This window comes from Pteropus alecto, unplaced genomic scaffold (genome assembly GCF_000325575.1).
Source record: "Pteropus alecto unplaced genomic scaffold, ASM32557v1 scaffold75, whole genome shotgun sequence".
NCBI lineage: Eukaryota > Metazoa > Chordata > Mammalia > Chiroptera > Pteropodidae > Pteropus > Pteropus alecto.
In genome coordinates, this window is record NW_006440638.1 from 714897 (window position 1) to 729553 (window position 14657).

Genomic DNA, 14657 nt, shown 5'->3' on the forward strand with positions numbered 1-14657 from the left:
CTTTCCCGTGTGAAGGCTAGGTGTGGGGACCCCTGCTCAGGAGCCACATCCTAGGCAGGTGATGATGCCTGAGAACTTCTAAATGATAGCATGCCATCCACAAAGTCAGGTAAAGAACACACTGTCTATTCTTGGGGTGTTTTTAAGGAAAGGAGAAATCAGTATCATTAAATTTTAATCAAACGCCCTTTCGAAAAGTGGTAAACTGATGCGAACTATCTACCAAACACCAGCTTTCAAGAAAGTAGCCTGGAGCTCCTGTTAAGGACCAACTGCCAGCAGCCCAACCTCAGGACCTGACAGACCCATTACCAGCAACCCACTTATCCCTCTCTCCTCCAAGATTATTCAGTGACATTTGCTGCAGCAAAACAAGAGAGGGAGCAGGCAGAGAAGCCAACAAATCCCTTCACACATCACCTGTGGTCTCTTCCCAACTCGTTGGACTTCAGGACATCATTCACCTACCATTCAGCAGACGAGGAAACTGAAGCCCAGAGACTTGTCCCAGTTGTGTGACAGGTTATGGATTAGGGCTTTTCTTCTTGCCCCAAGCCAGCAGTATTCCCGCACTAAACTCATTCATTCAACATATTAAATGTTCACTGAGCGCAAACTACATGTTAGGGAGGCCCTGTACTAAATGCTATCCTGGCATACTTAACTTCCAGTTGGGGAAGACCAGCAGAAATCATAATACTTAATACAACTACATGGGCTAATAGAGACCAATAGTGCTGCGGGGGGAAAAAAAGGATAAGAATATTAAAATATATTTTTTAATTTTAAAAAGAGGTGTTCCAGGATTTCCATGTTCCACTCAGTCCTCCTGCCGCCTGGTCCTTTCTAATGCCCTTGGCTTATGCGTGGACACTACTTACCTCCAGGTTCTCCAGAATCTCCATGGCACCAAAGACTTTAACTTCGGAGCTGGTGTAGTGGTTGCTCAAAAGGATTTCAGCCTGGTCAGAGTACAGCCCTGGGCTGAAGGTCACCTCAGCCCCAACCTGCTCTTCAGAGAAGTGGCTGCCCAGGAGGGATGCAGTGACCAGCAGTACTGTCTTCTTCATGCTCAAGTTCTTTCGCTGCTTGTCCGTCAGTTTGTGCATTGTGACCAAGCAGAGGTACTGGCCTGTGGAGATAAAGGTGTTCCACTTTGTCCTCTCCTCCTACTTGTGGGCCCTGAGAAAGAAGATGCCTACCAAGAAGAGTCCTTTGTGGCTAACTGGGCTCAGATTTAAAAGCAGAGCCTAGCAGCTGTTTTCTTAACAGGGGCTGGTCACACTTCTCCACACTTTGGGGAGAAGCCTGCACTGAACTGCCTGCCTGCACCATGTTCCTGCCATCTGAGCCAGTCCTTCTAAAGGAGTTCCTGGACCTGCATTTCCAATAGGACTGAGGCTTTCTCTGTACAATCGGAGCTGTGTAGCTATATCCCCATCAGCATCTTCACTGACTGATCAGAGCAGTTCCATTCTGATCAGTCAAGAGAGTGTCTTTTGGACCAATCAAACTGTGAGGATTTGGAGTCTTCATTTGCATGAGGAAGAATGAATCAGTGATGGGGGATGGGGGGAAGGACTTCAGTCTATATAAATCAGCTCCCCTCTGGCTTGGAGAGTGCAATTTCCTTTCTCACTAAAAACGGAGGACTGTTTCCCCAGCTAGAGCTGAAACACCGAAGACATCTTGTTGGACCAGAGTGGAGCAAAAGAGGCAGAGCAGAGCTGTCTAGCCAGAGAGGGGCCTCGCCCCAGGGCTGCCTCACAGCTATGCTGTTCCATAGCCCTGCGGTCTTTTAACTGAGCTGTAACGCTATCGAGCTATTCTCACAGTTGTGCTGTATCACAACTGAACTGTTTGTTCTGAATAAAGTTTCCTTTTTCACCACACCCCAAGTTGGGGATTTCTGTTGGTGCTGAAGTGGCACCAATGACCATCAGTTGACACACCTATATCCTGATGCTATGCCTTCTTCCTGCTTTTCTAACTGGAGAATTCCTATTCATCCTTTAGAGCCCAGATGAGGCCCCCTCCTCCAGGGACCTCCCGGGAAGTCCTTTGTCAGTGCCCTCAGCCTATTGGAAACCCTTTCTGTGACCAACACCCTCTTTTACTGTCTCAGAATCCTCCATTCAGCAGATCCCACACTGGATTGATGCTCTCTGGGGCAGGAAAGTCTGGTTCAGCTCTGCATCTCAGTGTCTAGCAAGCCTAGCTCAAAACGAGAATAAGAAAATGGCAAACAGACTCCATGACCCAACACTGGGCTGCAGGTCAAGCTAGGGCTGACTGCCAGTATAGCCTATAGCCCCAGATACAGCAAGAAGTTCTGTGAAGGCATAACTTGGGACTATCTTGGTGTCTCATATCCTCTATGCCTGACCAAGAGTAGATAAATGAGCTGAATAAACACTGTTGAGTGGTATCTTGGAAAGCTCCCTAAACCTGGAATCTGGATGTCTGGGTTAGGGTCCCATCTATGCCCAAGCCAGCTAAGCACCCCTAGGCAAGTCAGCTTTCTTGCTGGCCCTGTTTCTCTTGGTCAAGTAGAGATTACATTATCCCCCTGGGGATGTGTCAGTGAATAACCTGGCTCCAGGACCACCAAGTACCTACTCTGTGCTAAGCCCTAGGCTTGGGCCCCACACCCAATGTACCCTCAGATGCATATCCTGTTCTCAGACAGCAGCCTGGGCACTAAAGATGCTCTGGTGCTGCTGTCAGAAGGATAGAGGTACAGAGTGAGCAAAGGAAGAGGAGGCCTCTATCTAGACCACTGGGAGCTACAAACTGGGCTTATAGCCTGCCAACTTCTCCCAGTTAAGACTGGGCTGCATATACTTAGAAAGGAATGAAGTATCCACTGATCATCAATAATCATCATTATAACGATGGCATATACCACTGAGGATTCAAGATGTGCTGGGCACTATGCTAAGCATTATCACAGGAATTATCTCACTGAACCCTCACAGCACCCTTGGAGGAGCATCTCTTTCTTGATATCAATGAGGTGATGCTTGCCGTGGCTCAGCCAGCACACCATTGGTCCAGGTAGTCATTCTTGCCCACAATGCTGGCCTTCAGTTCCACAGAACAAGTTAATGACACGCCACATGATCTCTTAACAAGGACTCTTCCATCCCTCTCTGGCTTGCTCCTCTCAGAGTCCTGACCTGCAGTCAGAGCAAGGCACCATCCTCCCCATTTAACAGAGGGATGCAACCTCAACACCTATAGGCTCTAAGCTTAGAAGAGCAAAAGAGGGATCAAGCCCAGGGTTTCTAACTCTGAATCATGTCCTTTCTGCTGGAGTAGGTGGTTGCCTAAAATGGCCACGACTCCTGGACAGGAATGCTAATCCCTCCTGGAGGCTGCAATGAACCACAGAGGCCAGAGTGACAGCATCAATCCCCGGGCTGGGCTCCTGACAGACTGACCGTCTGGACAGAAAGCCATTGTGAGCCAAATCCACAATGTGAAGGCAAACCTTCTGTGCAAGTCAATTTCCATTTTCAAACCCCTGCAGACGTACCCAGAGCAGCGTCAAACTTTGGTTCTGCAGTAAAAACGTCACGTGCCAGGAAATCAAAGACATCTTGCTTGAACTGGAGCTGGCAGCTGATGAGGGATGCTGGGCGCAGGGTCTCAATGACTTCCATCTGGGCTGGGGAGCACTCACCTAGAAATAGGGAGAGAGTTAGAAGTATGTGGACCAGGCCTGCTGGCCGCCACACCTAAGCCAACCAAGGCCTCTGTACCTGCCTGGAAAGCCCCAAGATGAGGGGATAGGAACAGGTCACATGGAGGCTGGCCTGGCCACAAAATGGCACCTACACCCCAAATTCCTTCCATGTGAGGCCCCCAGGGCTGCTCAAAGCTTCATGATGGCACCATAGTTTATAAAAGCTGAGGACAAACTTTACAGAGGAGGGGGTCATTTTGAATCCAGGCAATTTCAGCTCAGAATTTCAGCATTTATGCTAGAACTTGTGTCCAGGGGTATGGCAGATGGGTTCGGCCCACTAACGTGTGCTGTCTATTCCTGTCAGCAAGGGAAAAATGGCAATTTACTTCTGGACGTCAGGAGGGCAACAGTTCCTAATACACTGATATCATTTCCGCAGCAGCACAGTATTGCTCAGTTGCACTGTGGTGAATCAGAACAAAAACAGTGCTGTTTAATTCTACCAGTTCAGTGGCTTTTTTTTTTTTTTTAAAGGCCTTGTATTTATTTTTATTTAAAAAAGTCTTATATTGGCTTTTTATAAATTGATGTATTTATTTCTGGCAGCTGCTATCCAGGGCAGTCATGGGCAGGAGATGCAGTTGAATGTTCTACGCATGACTTAGGATAGGTAATTACAAAACTGAAAATCAGAAGTGGGGTCAGCTCAGTCATTCCTTTCTGTGATTAATGATGGTTAGTCGTGGCTTTCTCTACTTGGGTGCCCTAGGCCTAAAGTCATATTTCCAGCTCAGAAATAGACAGTTTCTGGGTGTCAGGCTCTTTTAGGAAGATTCCTTTCACAGCTTCTGCTTGTGCATGACTCGAATTTCTAAAGAGCAAGAAAGAGAAGTTCAACTGGGGTTAAATGTTCTCTCTGGAATTGGCATGAGTTGAGTAGGAAGAGCATATTAAACCCCAATTAGAAGGTCACAAGAAACCCCCTCCCCGCTCCCTGAGCCTGGCAAGGCCCCTACCCAGACCACCCAAGCCTTCCTTACTCTCTACCTTTTAGGTTAGAGTTTCTGTCTCCCACAGTGACCATCACTTTGGAAGCTGTGACCTCCTGGAAGCTGGTCTGGACAGGGTGGACATGATGGGCTATGATCCTCTGAGGGACACCGATTGCAATCTGAGAAGGAAGCCAAAGTAACTTCATGGAGCACTGACCATGTACAGGCTCTGTGCATTTCTGTGATCTGCCCCTGTGACTGTGATCCAGGTATGGCCCATTTTACAGGTGACAAAACTGAGGCTAAAGCCTAAATGCTGTGCTGGAACATGGCAGAGATGGGATTAGACCCCAGGCTGGTCATACTCTGCAGCCCAGCACTTGCATAATGACCCAGAGCAGGGAGCTGCACAGCAAGCCTGAATTCATTTGTCAGTCTAGGGCGGGCAATGATTTTGGCCCTTGTGATAGTTAGTTATCATCAATTCTCTATCCATCGATTTGGTTAATTAATTTTTCAGCAATGAGAGAAAAATCCATTTTACTTTACCATCATTTGTTCAAAATAAGTCAATCTGACCAAAATGTATACTCACACAGCCCAAGCAGTGAAGGGTCCCAGACTCCAACCTTCCCAGATTTCTCCCTGCTCATCCCTCTTGCTCATCCTGCAACAAGCTACACCCAAATACCCCAGCTGCATGCCTTCCACCCTCCTCTGCAAAGCCCAATCCCATCTTCCCTGCAGGCCCAGCTCCAGAGCAGCCTTCTCCGGTTAGAAGGCTGCCGGCCTCCACTCTGGGCAAGCATCAAGCACTTCCTGCCTCCCTCAGGTCTGATTTCTACCAGAACACGATCTCCTTGAAAGTGGGGATGGGGTCCCACTCTTCCCAGGAGGGTCCATAGCTCCTAGGGTTGTGGCCCACACAGAGCTGTAGGCAGACCGCAAACCCGCAATGATCACCTCTGTCCCTGCACTCATACTTCCCACCTCTTCTTCTACTCCAGTCTGCCATGCTACAGTCCTCTCCCAGCTTCCTCCCTCTCCTCCACACCTTAGAGGGCCAAGGCCTTGACCCCACTCCTCTCTTGCCCTGCATGTTCCTGCTCACTTCCAGGTTTTCAAAACAATCTCTGTGCTATAGACCCTTGCCCCATCTCTAGCTTTCCGCCCTGGAGCTCCAGACACACCCAATCAGCTGCATCACCACCACCAGCCTCACTTAGAGGAACTCAAACTCACCATGTCCCAAAGCCATTCATCATATTCCCCCCACACTGGCCCCTCCTTCTGTGCTCCTTTCTCAGAGCAAAAGACAGACATTCACCTTATCACCCAAGCCAGACTCTGAGGAATCGTCCCCAGGGCCTCCTTCTCCCTCACTCCCAACTTTGGGGTCATGGAGCTCTGATGACCCTCTCTCCTGAATCTCTCCCAAACCTACCCTTAGCTTTTGCCCACCCAACAGTGCCAGCTGAGAGCCCATCTTCACTCCTGGCTGGTTACCCTGCAGCTATTTCTCTTCTCTTAGGCTCTTAGACTCTGCTGGGCACTGGGTGATTGTTCCAAAACTTACCTCTGATCCATATCATTCTTTGATTTAAAAAATCCCTGATGAACCCTTACTGCGTCTGGCATAAGCTTCAACCTCTTTACCCTGGAATAGTAACAGCAGAGCTAATACCTATTGAGTTCATGCTATGTGCTAAGTAGCATTCTAAGTGCTTCACCCATGTTAATTCTTTATTTTGTACAAAACTTTTATCCCACTTTACAGTTAAGAAAAATGATGCACAGGGAGGTTAAATAACTTACACAAGGTCACACAGTCTCTCAACGGCCCAGCTGGGATTTGAACCCATGCAGCCTGGCCCAAGAGCCTAAATACTTAAAACACTCCACAGAACTAAGTACCTGAAAATCAACATGTTTCGTTATCTGATCACAAAATCAGCCTCCACTTCCCCCACACTCTATATTCTAGTCACAAGGGCTCAGCTCTCGAACCCTGCACACCTTTGCCCATGCCATGCTCCCTCTGCCAGCACCCCTCCCCCAGGTGCTCACCCCTGACCACTCTAAGTAGCTCCTTCCAGGACAGCACAGCTTTATTAGTCACAAGGTGCCTCTCTCTGCAACTGGCTGGCTCAAAATGCATTTTTGCAGCACTAAATACACAAGCTCTCAGGTTAAACTGCTGGATCTGATAAAGGCACACTGGCTCTAAAAATGAGACACATTTGGGATACAACCAGACTCTACTCATTGATTCATCCTTAGCTGGAGATAAATAAAAGAGAGAGCAGTTTCATTCACCTCCAGAAAGACTCAAAAGGTAACTTGCTGGGGGAGGTTTAACTTTGCCAGTGACGCCAAACCACTGGGCTGGTATGCCCACAGCCTCAACTCCTAGGACATTCTTGCTTTTTCAGGCACAGCTCAAACTGAGTGGGAGCTGGGATCAACCCTAGAAGATTGCCTTTCATCATCACACCATTTTAAAATGTGGAGACAGAGAATGAGAAGAAAAGGGTACTTGTCCCAGTCCCAGAGGTTGTAGGTGGCAGACTCCAGACTCATGATTCCCAGATCCTGACTGCCTCACAAGATGCTGACACTTCTTTCTTTTAAAAAAGGGAATCGTTTGGTACAGAAAGCTGAAAATTTCATCCCAAGAAATTCAGCCAAGTCTCTTGGGCCACTGAGCCACATGTGTCCTGAAGTCCCACCTCTTTATAGGTCCTTAGGTGTCCAGCAACCTCGTAGTAAACTGTCACGGATCCCACATCCCGGGCCACAGCCACGCCCGTCTTGGGGTCTATGTGGAGGATGCTGTTGGCTGAGGAGCTCCAGGTTCCGGAGAGGCCTGAGAGAGGAAGCCCTGGATGTCACTCATCTTTCCCACATCTGACACTCTAATCAAACCTCATCTCACCTGATGACTGTGCCAGCCTTTGCCTGACCACCCACATGGCTTCCCAAAGGAGATCACCCATCATTCTCAGGCTACGGTCCACGTTCTGCCTGCTTCTGCAGCCTGGCTCAGCCCGCTCTCATCATGATCCTGGCTGCAGACACCTGGAACCACCTGCGATTCTACCACATCTGCTTACCGCACAGCTGTGGCCCTGTCAAGAATAACATCTGGCCCCCTACCACCCCCAATGCCTGTTTGGTGTCTCTCAGTCACTGCACTATCCTGAGATGACCTAGGTGCTGGCCCTCCAGGACCCCCACCCTCTCCATGCCCTCCCCCACAGCACCACCCCTGTTCCCCCTAATTATTTATCATCTTTTTTTAGCAAACAAACAAATGTCAGGCTCAGAGCTGTCACTGGACACCCTTTCTTAGTTAAAAAGCCAATCACATTATATAGTACAATAAAAAAAACAAACACATTCTGTTTATGGTAATACTTTAAAGGCAATACTTAATTTCCTTCTAAAATGAATTTAATTAAGTAAAAATAAAAATAAGGAGCCAATTTGAAAAAAAATTCATAATTGTACATGTAGTTCATGGACATACAAGTGGCATGGGAATGACTGAAATTCGGAAGTCATTAAACTGGCCCAATAGCTATTCTTTGCTTAGGTTTCCTTCTAGAGGCATGCCGTCCAGTATGATAGCTATTAGCTGTGAAATTAAGTAACATGAAACATTCAGTTTCTCAGTTGCATTAATCACATTTCAAGTGTTCAATGGTAGTGGCTACTGTGTCAGAGAGTGTAGATACAGGATATTTCCGTGATGGCAGAACATTCTATTGGACAGAGTTCTTTTAGAGCAGGAATTGGCAAAGGGCCAGATAGTAAATATTTTAGGTTGTGTAGGCCGAAAAGTCTCTGATGCCACCATTCGACCTGGCAGTTGGGTGAAACAACCACTGACAACACGTAAATGAATGGGTATGTGTGAGTTCCAATAAAATCTTATTTGCAAAAAGAGGCAGCAGGCTGGATGCTGACTGGGGTGTTAGTCTTCTGACTCCTGTTCCAGGACATCATCTAAGTTCTACTGGCATACCTCCCCGGGAAGCCCACTCCCATCCTTTTCTCATACCTCACAAAGGAGAGTTCCCTCAGCCAGTGTCTCTCTCTTACCTTCCAGGCTGACCAGAACAGTGGCCAGACAGAGGACATCCCCCACCACCACCACTCCAGACAGCTCCGGGGAGATGGCCTGTAGGACGGGCAATGGGACGAAGTCGGAGAGGCCCATGTGCTCCATGTCCCATACGCTGAGCAGCGTCAGGCCCACGCTGACGGTACGGATGACGCAGGTGTTGTTGGTGGTGCCCTTCCCGATTTGCACAAACTCGTCTCTACGCACAGGAGGGAGATGAGGGCTCTCAGTATCAGGAAAGAGGCCTCAACTCCAGTGGGAGAAATGCAGTGTGAGTCCTCTGCTGGGCGACACTTTTTGCTGACTAGCCCCAGATGTCACTCCGACTCACAATTACTGCGCAGCTGTTCCAGATAGAGTACCACAGGCCCCACAAAATTGCCCTCATCTTATCACCCAGAGGAACCCATGGCCCTCAGCCAAGAACGGCCGACATCACCACCCCCATATGGTAGCAGAAGGGAAAGCTGAGGTCCATAGAAGAAAGTGATCTACACGGTGCTTCCCAACATGGAAAAGGATGTCCTGGGGAAGCATAGACTGCCCATTGTGGTGTAACCTGAATGAGCAAGGTAGCCTCTGCCCACTTCCTCATCTGTAAAATGGGTTTAAAAATATACCCTTGTCACAAGCTTGATGTGAGAACTGGAACAGACTGGTAGCTGTAAGCACTTACATATGTACCTGGCATGAGGTGACAGCTCCAACCACACCAACAAGTGTTGTCTGGTAGAAAGGCTTGAACTGGACAGGCTGAGGGTTAGGGTCCCTGGCTTCATCACTTCCCCCCACCATGAGTTCAGACTCCTGAACCCTGACTGGTCTCTTGGAGAGAGGTTCCTACCACAGAAGGGCCAGCAGGGTAGCTGAGGGGCTGTGACAACCTGGCTCCATTCCTCCAGGGCAGCCTATATCCCAGACTGACAGGTCACTGGTAAGTGTATACAGAGCTCCACAGCTGGCCAGAGGCCCTCACAACCACAGCCTCAGTTGATGGCCCTGGGGATTAGGCCACATTCCCTATATGACAAGCATGGAAAGAGAGGCCTAGAGAGGTGACCTGCCTTGTCTAAGTTTACAGTACCCATAAAGAGTAGAGCTGGACTTAAAAAAGGTCTTACTCTAAATCCAGGATCTTCTACCATGCCACACTCCCAGTGACTGGCCTTAACTGTATTCAGCAATAGGGGACACATCTGTTATAGGGCCCCTGAGAAGGCCAGGTTGCAATGGTCACCAACACCTGGATACAATCTTCTGTGCCCCTACCCTAGTATAGCCTAGAATAACTTCTCAAGCCCTGCACCTCCTCCTGATCTGATGCTTCTCACTCCTCTTGGCTTGGTCTGCATCCCTTTGGGGCAATGGTCCTTAACCTCTAGTCACATAGAAGCCTTGCTGAAACACAGATTGCTTGACCCAGTCAGTGAATGTGCATTTCTAAGACTTCCCCAGTAATGTTGATAATGCTGGTCTGGGACCAAACTTTTGTGATCAACCTCTCCAGAGGACTCAGAAGTTTCAGCAGGCCCAGACTGAAGTCATGGCTCTCTTCTTCGCTCTGGAGACCACCTGGTGTTGCAGTTGTATTTCAGAAGAGTTGTCCAAAAGGAATGGCATTTGGAGCCAGGTAGGATCTGGTATTCAAACCCCACTTCCAGGCTGTGTGGCCCTGGACAAGTGGCTTGACCTTTCTGGGCCTCAACAAATGGGCTACAGTGAAGAGCAAGATGTCATACAGAAGGGCCTGCACAGAGCAGAGGGTCAGTGAACGCCTGAGCATTGGAAGGTGTGTGCCTTGCTCTGACCAACTTCTGTAGAGCCTGTAATTGAGGATTTGCATCCATGGATCACAGGGCCAGGCCAATGGTCAGGGTTGTTGACATCTCCCCTGTAGTCCAGCTTTCAAAGGTGCAAAAAAAATCTTATTACAGATCCTCCAACTACAAACCTCAACATCTGTGTTTTGCTTCCTGACCATTAGAGGACGTCCCCACTGAACAACGTCCTGCCGTAGAGTAAAACATAGGCTCCCAGCCACGCTTTCCCCTTGCTCCTCCAGCCTCCAGACCAAGCCTAGTGCTTCCTTCGGTATTCTTGAATGGCACATCCCCTCCTCTTGGAAACTCTAAGAAACAAAACTCTTCTTCCAATGGCATTAGCCTCTCCGTGTTGTCATCAGTCACCTCCATAAATTAAATCTGGGTACAATCAAGACATGCCTTAACATGAGAAATGAACATCACTCACACTCTACCTGTTAGTTGCAAAGTTGAGGACTGAATTGTGAGCATGGAAGATGTCTCCAGAGTTGTCATGGAAATGGACAGTGAAAGTCATGGTCATTCCCAAAGGCAAGGCCACCAGAGCCTCCTTGTTCTGAGTGTGCAGAGTGGGGCTCATGGAGATCCTCAGGTAAGAAACGGGAGACACCTGGAAGACAATGAGCAGGTATGGGAACTGGCTGTTCTAAAAACCCACCTCCCAAGGAGGAGATGCTTGTCCCTAGCTGGTCCCCATCTCAGGAAGGACTAGGGGCTGGACTGATAAAGAACAAAGGCCTCACTCCCCAGAGTATCTCAACCTAGTGACAAGATTCCCACCTCCCAATAAAGTGAGCCAACCTAACCCACAAGAGTCCAAGTCTGTGATTTTGAAAAATTAGATCATGATTCATGTTGCAAAATATCCCTGGGCTTTGACTATTCAGATTCTTCAGAGGCCTTGGATCTCCAGGCATTTAAAGTAGAAAAACTGCCCTCTTGGATTCTAGAAGTAGCATTAACTAGAGGGCACTGCATACTTGCAACTGCTCTAGGAAAGGACAGACAAGAAAAAGAAAGAATGATGAGTTTCAGGAGCCCAACATCCTGAGTTACATACATATCAGCTTTCTCTAACTGCAATTAAAATCTGCCCTGGACAAAAAGCTAACTCCCCAAAAGACGTAATTTCTTTAACAAAGTTCAGTAGTACAGTGACTGGTACACAGCTGGTGCTCAATACATATTTGTTGATATCAGATGGGTGGTCAGTCACTTTCACTTGCTCATAAACTAGGGGAGAGGTTCCTTGCCAGGTACTCACCTTGGAACAAAAAGACATTAATTAAGGAAATAGGCCTGTAAGCCGGGCAAAATCTAAAAATGAAAGTGGTCATGTATTTTCACTGTTATCTAGGATTCAGAAAGTGGCTGTGATAAGATATGGAAAGAAAATCTGTTCAGGATAAACCCCAGACCCAATCCGAGGATGTCCAAAAAGAAAGTCCTCATCACTAAGGAGGGACACAGGAGGCACTGTGATGTGACTGGAGGATACAAACCCGAGCCAGACCAATGTGGGTTAGAACACAAACTCTGACTCTCAATCACTGTGTGACCTTGAGCAACTCACTTCCACTCTGAATCTTGGTTTCCTTGACTGTAAAATGGGTCAACTACTTCTCCAAGCTGCCATGGATGTACTGTAATGCTTTGTGGGTCAGGTATCTAACACATGCATTCAATGGCACCTATCATATTCCAGGTGCCAGCTGGACAGTCAGGACCGTAGGGTGCCAATTCCAGCAAGTCGCAGAACTTGCTCAGCCTCAGTTTCTCCAACTGTGAAAAAAGGTCATTGCAATCTATAACTTCCAAGGACCCATGACTCTGATAGTCAGAAGATACTGTAGTTTTTATCCAAGACCTTTGCCTCTGAGTTATTCTGAAATAAATTCTTACGTATGATTTCTAAGTTGGAAGGTGGATATATTTATTCACTTACACCTGCAAGGGGAAAAACATTACCTCGACACTATTGCCTTCATTACTCTAAAAAGGAAAAGAATATGATCCTACTTTTACTGCAACGATGATGGTTTGGTTGGCCCCGAAAGGCTCTTGCGCAGTCACTTCAATTGTAGAAGTCCCAATAGTGGACCCAGATGCCAGGAAGCCTTTCTCATCGATGTGCACCACAGGAACCTTCTCGGGCCCATCGAGAACACGGTAGCTCAGCGATGCTGCACCAATCCTTTAGAAAACAAAACAGAGCCCGTTTCACACAGTAGCTGGGGGGAAGTGGCTCACAGCAAAGGGCCGGGATTCTGGGGTTCCCCACTGCTCCTAGGAGAAGAGAAAGGACCAATCTTAGACCCACGGTGTATCAGGACACCATGGGGGCAGCCTGTCTGCAACTTCAAGTCACCAACTGAAAACCTAATTTGGAAAACAAAAAGTTCCAAGGAAAGCATGTTTCTGGCTCTTTGGAGAGCAGCACCTACTGGGCCTGATTGGTCAGAGGAGAGGGAAAGACCATGAGCACTGAGTTTCTGTCATCCGCTGCATGGGGCATTTACTATATCATTTCTGAGGCAAATTGTTTTCAATTTATTGAAATAAGGCAGCCTGGCATGGCAGAAAGAGGATGAGTTTTGAGTCAGAGAGAATCCCAAATCAGTCTCAATGCCCTTTTTATCTGTGTACCTTTAGGCCCCCTTTCCTGGCCTGTTTCCTCAATTGTGAATGGGGAGTGATGCCCTATTTCCAAGGGCTGTTAACAGGGTAAAAACGAGCTGCTTGCTCAGAAAGTGGTCTGTAAAACTAATGATACTATGTATTGAGTAAAATACAAATTATGCTGTATTTTATGCTGTCTTAAAACTATGCTTTCCCCAACTATGTGAATATTAATACCACAAAGAAATAGGAAGCCTCTGTGCCCGACCTACGACCTTCCTTAGATGACTTTAAACAAATGTTACTGCCTCTGCCTCAACTTTCTCCATCCTCGTCAGTCCTGTTCTCCTAACCTGAAGAATTCTTATATATCCTTCAAGACCCAGCTCATGCCTTCTCTAACTCCTCACATGGAAGGCCCTTCTTTGGGCTATGGCTTGAACACTATATCTCATTTAATTATAGCCCTTCTCGTGCTATCTTCTTTTCCCTACCAGACTCAAGGGCACCAGGTGTTATCCACCTCTGTTCCTGAAGCGTAGCACACAAGTTGTTGTTTACACAATTTAGTTGAATGTATACCACGTGTATGTGTTTCACAGAACACATAAGTGCTCCTATGGTCTTTACAGCCCCCCATTTTGCAACTGTAATTCAAATGCAAGTCATTGTTACCAAAGATATCACCTTGGAATGCAAGGTAGGAATCATGTTTGTAGACATGCTTTATTTATTTTTTTGTAGACATGCATAAAAACTGTGCTTCTCAAGCGTTAATGTGCACCCCCATTGCTGGGGGGATCCTGTTAAAGTACAGGTCTAGGGTGGAGCCTGAGATTTGTATTTTCACATGTTCCCAGGTGATGCCCATGCTGTTGGTGTGTGGACTACACTTTGAATGACAAGTCCTGAGGAAACAGGGGCGTTTGAAAAATTTAATACTTCCAAGTTGGTACTTTTCCCCCTTTGACATACTGGATTTTAGCAGTAAACATTAAAAAGTTTCTAGGTTACAGGAAGGAGAAGAGGGCCCCACAAGGGTAAGTGACATAGAAGAGCATGGAACATCCACAGAGAAAGAAGAAAAAATGCAGAAGCTGCACTCGTTTTAAAGGCAACACCAAGAAAGATGCCCAGTTCACCTGAAGCATCCGTGGCTTCTTCAAGCTGCTGATGACTTTGACAAATGAGTCATTGAATGCTAGTATAATTTCACAAATGCTGAAAACCAGCAGCGGCTCACATACCTGTTCGTCTGAAGCTTAATAAATGAGTTGGGTGACATTAATATTTGCTCCGCTTCTATTTCAGGGTTCAGTAGCAGCAGCTTTTCAAATACCTGGAATAGAGGTACATTTTATTTCCTATGACGCACAAGAATCATGTCTAGGTATCTGCTTCTTTCT

General features: G+C 47.3%; 1 protein-coding gene across 2 annotated transcripts in view; it reads right to left on the reverse strand.

Annotated features, from left to right (window-relative positions):
• Positions 1-14657, reverse strand: part of NUP210 (nucleoporin 210) — a 96370-nt gene that overhangs the window by 5030 nt on the left and 76683 nt on the right. The window contains exons 29-36 of one of the 2 annotated variants that reach the window (XM_006917440.3): positions 14499-14590; positions 12652-12826; positions 11067-11242; positions 8788-9008; positions 7413-7549; positions 4739-4862; positions 3539-3685; positions 882-1132 (exon numbers count right to left, since the gene is read on the reverse strand). In XM_006917440.3, coding sequence (XP_006917502.1) covers positions 882-1132; positions 3539-3685; positions 4739-4862; positions 7413-7549; positions 8788-9008; positions 11067-11242; positions 12652-12826; positions 14499-14590 — 1323 coding nt within the window. Of the gene's footprint in view, positions 1-881; positions 1133-3538; positions 3686-4738; positions 4863-7412; positions 7550-8787; positions 9009-11066; positions 11243-12651; positions 12827-14498; positions 14591-14657 lie in introns of those variants that run through there. The other variant, XM_006917441.3, reaches the window with a different exon arrangement.